The following is a 6,844-nucleotide window of genomic DNA, read 5'->3' as shown; positions in this document are numbered from 1 at the left end:
TACTTGATAGAGTCCGCCAAACAGCCTTTCCACCCCGAGCGTCAATACTTACCACTGGAAGACAAACCTGTACGATACCAGACACAGACACAATACCAATCCCCTGTAGCTGGACAATACCAGGCTGAAACTTACCCTCCCACCCAGGAGCCACATCGCTTTGCCCCCACCAAACCCTCAGTATCTCCACCCCGACCCACAGACGCCCCCCGTGCACCCCCTCAGACCAGTGTCACCATACAGAAGAGTCAGGAACTTTCATTGAAAAATAACTACGATGATAACTATGACAGTCAGCGCGAGCAAAGCTTGAACTATCCGACCAAACCTACTAAACTACAGAAGGTTCAACCAAACGCTAACATCCCTACACACACAACAGAGAACTATTATCCTTACGAACACTTGCAACCCTTTGCTGATAACATGCAATATGCAAATCAGCAACGTAAACCTTCTCCCTTCCATCACTCACAGTCCACTGGGACATCCAAACAACCTTACTATCCTAGCTCCACCACACCCCTTTATCCTTCCACAGCCTTCACTAAGGAACCAGAACAGAACGTTAAGATAGTCTCTGACACTGACGAGGAGCAAGGGGGAAAATCCCCATTTGACTTTCTTAAAAATTTCCAACTCGGTAAAGATCAGAACTATGAGATTCCTCTGAGTAGCTTCACAGGTCCTGCCAAGGCCAACTCCTTCTCCACGACCAAAAAACCACAAACCTCTCACACAAAGTCCTTCTACGATCCTTACTTGAAACTCATCAAGAGTAACTCCAACAAGATCAACCCTGCTCACTTCTATAGCACCCAACGTCCTCGTCCCACGACACAGAACCAATACTCCTCCACTACAGAACCCGGCATCCTGCCACCACAGGAAGAACAAAAGTATAGGGAAAACATAGGCGCTCTCAAGCAGATCCTTAAGGGTCACCAGATAGACAAACCTGAGTAGGGCTGATGATGCCCAGACACCCGTTTACTAGACAAAATGTTTGGGTAAGACTCAAGTCATATCATCAGCCCTTAGCAGAATGGGGATGGAATGTGAAAAGTAAAAAGAAATAATGGAAGTTAACTATCAGGCATAAGTCTTCCAATGGGGAAAAATTGAAGCCTTCCACAAAATGTCATTTATCATTATGGAATTTGTTTTCCCATTTGGCAAACATTTTTCTCAGTCCAAAAGATTTTAATTCTTTACATCTTTAAAAGGACTAGTTCAAAGGACTGTACATAGTTCTTTATGTATACTCAATAACTAAAAAGTTCAGTCCACAATCATCCCAAGAACAACAACGAACCACCAATCACAAAAATTCACCATCCATAGACACTAGAATGCAGAGCAAATTTTTGAAAAAGCTTGACTTAAGTCGTCGAGTTTCCTTCAAAAATTTGTATGCATTCAGGTTTTATCATCCCACAAGCATGTTAACATTATTGTTATAACTTTTTCAATGTATTATTTTCAACATAAATACTTCTGTTCATTGTGCCAATCAATATACTATTAATTTTCCTCTAAGAAATATCGTTTTTTTTTCTCCATATTTTTTTTCATTTTTCAGAAGCCCTTATACCAGTAAAGTTGATGACCCAAAGAAGACGTTGGAAGAATTTTCCGATAGCGCAAAGATTATTTATTGATCACAGCGGTTTAAAAAAGAGGAAATTACATTTCCTGGAAGACAAGATCACACTTAACGTAAGACAACACGAAAATGAATATAAGCACATACCTGTAGGTTGAACTTGAGACGTTGCAACACGGGCTGGACTTTGTCCGACGCTATCTTGAGCTCCTCCACCACAGATGTATTCTGAAACCAAAATCAAAGCAAATCATGAATCTTTGTGGTAAAGCAGAGAGCTTTTTCACAACTTTGTGGGTATCACAGTGTTACAAGTCTTTCATTTAGTTTTACTCAATCATCATATTTATTATCGCTCGTCAATACTCCTCCACTACAGAACCCGGCATCCTGCCACCACAGGAAGAACAAAAGTATAGGGAAAACATAGGCGCTCTCAAGCAGATCCTGAAGGGTCACCAGATAGACAAACCACTACCGGAGAAAGTGACGGCAGACAATATTGACTCTAGCATTGACACGTTGACTACCATTCTCAAAGTTTTACAAAAGAACCCGGGCGCCGGCAGTCTGGCAGTCCCCCCTGTCGGTGCTGGTCCGGTCAAGAACCAACACTTCCCGTACACTGGCTCTCTAGACAACAGCTTGACTTTCAACAACCACTACCCCGGCAACATTCACACTCAGACTTATGACGGCAGTACGCCAGGTAGGCCCGGAGTCGACTATCCCATCCTCTCTCAAATCCCTCAAACCCAATTCGATTGCAAAACTCAACGATACAAGGGATTCTTTGGAGACCCAGAAACCGATTGCCAGGTTATTTTCAACTGTTTATCATTTCCTCTTCGACTTGTAATGCTGCCACTGGTCGCTACTCGATTAAAGTAGCTACTGAATTGTCCTCAAAAGGCTGAGTGCACCCCAAACTCTAAGCACAGAACCGAAAAAAAACTCGGTCCCGCTCGAACCTGGACCTCCTGCGTGCAAGCCTAGTGTGAATGATAGTTAATTTATTGACAGCTGACTTCATTAAGGGGTCAAAATATGTAGGATTTTTTAAAGCATATGGTTATGAAATTTTATAGGAGCCCTTTGTGTTAAGCACTACTTCTCATTTCCGGTGTCGTCCTGCTTGCTTTAATCCATTTTGGGTCTGCAAGAATTGTATAAATAATGTTACACCTACTAACAAAATATTGCTAGGCTAATGATTGCCTTTGGCGCTTCGCCTAGGCAGTGTATAGCATCCCGTAAATATAAAAGGCAAGATATACAACCCCCAAAATGATCAAATTTTCCTTCACTAGAAGCTCATCGTCAAAATTAGTCGGGGAGAGAGGGACTGCAGTGTGCTTGCTCAGAGTTTTAGAACGTCCATGAACCTAATAGAGAAGAATCATTTATTATCATTTCCGGTGTCGTCCTGCTTGCTTTAATCCATTTTGGGTCTGCAAGAATTGTATAAATAATGTTACACCTACTAACAAAATAATATTGGTAGGCTAATGATTGCCTTTGGCGCTTTGCCTGGGCAGTGTATAGCATCCCGTAAATATAAAAGGCAAGATATACAACCCCCAAAATGATCAAATTTTCTAATAGCTCCCACTCTTTTGTAATCTAAACATTCTAAACGTAAACAATATTTTAATTTAACGTTAACCCATGGCCAATATGACTTGGCCCAATAGCTCCCACTCTTTTGTAATCTAAACATTCTAAACGTAAACAATATTTTAATTTAACGTTAACCCATGGCCAATATGACTTGGAAAACTATTTTTACTTTTATGTTTGATTTTTATGGTGGTATGGGTCTTCTTCAGTGTTCAATGGTCGGTTTCGTATCCCTAAGAATGGGTGTAGGGGACAAAGTACCCATTAATCAAACTACATAATGACTTGGAAAACTATTTTTACTTTTATGTTTGATTTTTATGGTGGTATGGGTCTTCTTTAGTGTTCAGTGGTCGGTCTCGTATCCCTAAGAGTGGGTGTAGGGGACAAAGTACCCATTAACCAAACTACATGATTATTTAGTTTGGTAATCTTTTCAATAGTCAACTAATATCAATTTCTTTCTTGCAGGTTTGGCACTACTGTGATCTGAACGGAGGACAAGCATCATTCCTCTGTCCTAACGGCACCATCTTCAACCAAGTAGCACTCACCTGTGATTGGTGGTTCAACGTCCAGGTAACCCATTTTATCCATCCACCTGATTTAATACAATACTTAGATTGTACTTTTTATTTGCTGAGAAGTTAGCAAGCTAGGTTACTTCATCAGTAGGTATGTATGTAGATTGTAGGTACTAATAGTTCACACAAAGAGCCCCATAACAGCTGTATCCAAATTGTCCAAAATTCAAAGAGAAAATTTCTTTTAAGTGTTGAACATTTGTGTCAAACCCTATCAAAATCGGAAGAACTGTTCAAGTGTTGTGATGAAACGAACAAACTAAACGAAATCGGTCATTCAATCAGCAGCAGTATTTCGTAACGAAAAACAATCTTGAAAAGAAGAACACCAGTACCTTTTACTCTTCACAGTGTATATTTAGGCAGGCCGTCTGTGAAGAGTATAAGTTCCTGGTGTTCTTCTTCTTTTCAAGATGAATCTTTACAAAGTCATTGAAAAGAAGAACACCAGTACCTTTTACTCTTCACAGTGTATATTTAGGCAGGCCGTCTGTGAAGAGTATAAGTTACTCGTGTTCTTCTTCTTTTCAAGATGAATCTTCACAAAGTCACGTCAGAATCTATCAGTATGAAAACAATACTAACACACTACATTTCATATTTCCAGTGCAACAGCACGGCGCAGCTGTACGTTCTGAACGAGCGTCTCTACAAGTTCATCATCCCCACCAAACCGTCCTTCCCCGAAGACTACGCCGGCCCTGCCGTCGACGAATACCTTAAGGCCAAGTACTACGAGCTCGAAGCCAAACGAAAGCCATCCAATGAGACAACCTTCCGGCCCTGCCGTCGACGAATACCTTAAGGCCAAGTACTACGAGCTCGAAGCCAAACGAAAGCCATCCAATGAGACAACCTTGCCGCCGGGCACCACAACTGAACCCATCCAGTCCAACGATCTACACGACAACTTCCTACGACGAGATACGTCCACGGTACTGCGGACGTGGAGGTGAAACCCCCGTCCGAAATATCCATGATGGTGGATCATCCCTCCACGGAAGTGAAACACCTCTCCATGGAGGAGATGCACCTCTGTAGAGGGTGGGTCAAAGTGTGCAGAATCAATGTGTGGCCATGTGGCAGACAACCTTGCCGCCCGGCACCACAACTGAACCCATCCAGTCCAACGATCTACACGACAACTTCCTACGACGAGATACGTCCACGGTGCTGCGGACGTGGAGGTGAAACCCCCGTCCGAAATATCCATGATGGTGGATCATCCCTCCACCGAAGTGAGACACCTCTCCATGGAGAAGATGCACCTCTGTAGAGGGTGGGTCAAAGTGTGCAGAATTAATTTGTGGCCGTGTGGCCTGTTCCACGAATGACATCACACGTCTCACTTTTTACTCCAAGAGCAGAAATCATTGACAAACAGTACCATAGTTTTTCTGTGCTTGGAGTAAAAAGTGTAGAGTGCAGGACTTGCAGAACCGTACGTGGAATAAGGACCGAGACCTTTTGCCTTCTTCAAGGAAGCAACTAATCAATCGTTTCCATGAAGAAGGGCCTCAGTTAGTAGCAAATATAACATCGTTATGTATTCCTCTTTACCACTACATCATAACCGTTGTGAAGAGCGGAATGTATGTACGTAAATAGCGCAGGCCTTTGAAGCCGTGCAACTCCGATAGAAATAAACCCCCTCAAAAAGTCAACTTCAATATTCTGCACACATTTTGGAGCACCCTGTACAGGTGATGTCTTCACGAAGGTGAAACACCTTTCGTCCGCCGTGTGAGAAACAACACTTGCTCAACACTGTTTTAGATCAATTGTAAACATGCGTCTACACTAGAGTCAATCGACATCGACTGGAACCCAGACACCACAAGTAAGATGAGAGGATTTTGGTCGAATGAAATGAAAAGCAAGCGGATAAATCAACAAGACGTGCCGATGCCGCAACCTTAAATCAGTAAATAACGCTAGACCAAAAATCTAGCAATATTAATGGCCGGACCTGAGTTTAATTTTTTTTAATTTGAGTGTTTCACCGCCGATTTTATTTCGAAGCAATGAAACAACTGCTACATTAGAAGCATGTGGTCTGTGTCGTAGCACTCGTAGCATGCCCATCCCGAAGTATGCCTCTCATTAGATGGGCGAGAAGAGACACAATACTTCCCATTTAGGTGCTCGTCAACACGAGAACACCAGAAAGTAACCCGTTGAAATATTTGCAATCGAAAAACGAGTACAATTTTTTGTCGATGGTGGGATTACCCGGGACCTTCTGCATCGCAAGCAAACGCATTACCACTGGACCCACCGTGCCCCCGTGGTTCTGATTGGTTGATTAAAAAAAGGACCAATCGGATAGTTTATTCCGATTGTTAAGCTGAAATCGAGTTTAACCTCGAATTGTGGCTCCGGGCACAAAACGCAAACTTTACTTTTCTACTGAGAAAGAGTTTGTGTGGACGTGTTTTAGGCGATGTCGATTGACCATAGTGTAGACTCTTTGTTCCCCCCCTCTTCTCCCCCTCCATAAGGGTGGGAAGGGGGATATTTTATGGCTGTGGGAATGAAACTGTACAAATGATATTTGATCGTACAAATAAGCGTTTGATTGTACAAATGAGCGTACCATGCCGGATGGCACGCACGTCAAGAGCAGGGTCTCCACTCCAAATTTTAAAAAATCACTAGATTCGAGGAAAAAAAATCACTAGATTTTACTTGAAAATCACTAGATTTCTAAATTCTTCCAAATGGCAAATGGTAGTTTACTCGTGGTTTTTGAGGGTAGAAGTCTTGTATACTCTTTTCATAGTAAAAAAATCCTCTATAGGCAATGGAAAAACTGGTTAACTACTTTCTATGACTCCAATATTTTTTTTTTTTAAGCTAGCAGCACACTATTGGCCAGATGGTCACCCATCCGGGTACTAACCACGCGCAACCGTGCTCAACTTCAGTGATCCATGCGGAACTGGTGCTTTCAAGGAGCTATCCGCTGCTGGTATATGCAATGTTGTTGAAAAAAAAAAAAAAAAAAAAAAATGTGTGGAAAAAGAATGGAAAA

General features: G+C 42.2%; 3 protein-coding genes across 3 annotated transcripts in view; all 3 read left to right on the top strand.

Moving 5' to 3' along the window:
* Positions 1–966, top strand: part of LOC103505085 (altered inheritance of mitochondria protein 3-like) — a 10,975-nt gene extending 10,009 nt beyond the window's left edge. The window contains exon 2 of the mRNA XM_008469394.3: positions 1–966. Coding sequence (XP_008467616.1) covers positions 1–966 — 966 coding nt within the window.
* A 997-nt stretch (positions 967–1,963) lies between these two features.
* LOC103505084 lies at positions 1,964–5,086 on the top strand (the record flags this gene model as incomplete). The annotated part of the gene is made up of 4 exons (XM_008469392.1): positions 1,964–2,425; positions 3,698–3,805; positions 4,418–4,590; positions 4,735–5,086. Coding segments are annotated over 4 exons (1,095 nt in total), but the record flags the coding sequence as incomplete, so codon positions are not given.
* A 1,321-nt stretch (positions 5,087–6,407) lies between these two features.
* Positions 6,408–6,844, top strand: part of LOC108251851 — a 2,569-nt gene continuing 2,132 nt past the window's right edge. Inside the window, exon 1 of the mRNA XM_017442265.1 lies at positions 6,408–6,437. Coding sequence (XP_017297754.1) covers positions 6,408–6,437 — 30 coding nt within the window. The remainder of the gene's footprint in view (positions 6,438–6,844) is intronic.

The sequence above is a fragment of the Diaphorina citri genome, unplaced genomic scaffold (assembly GCF_000475195.1).
Source record: "Diaphorina citri unplaced genomic scaffold, Diaci psyllid genome assembly version 1.1 scaffold149, whole genome shotgun sequence".
Taxonomy (NCBI): Eukaryota; Metazoa; Arthropoda; class Insecta; order Hemiptera; family Psyllidae; genus Diaphorina; species Diaphorina citri.
This window is presented reverse-complemented; position numbering and strand designations above follow the sequence as displayed.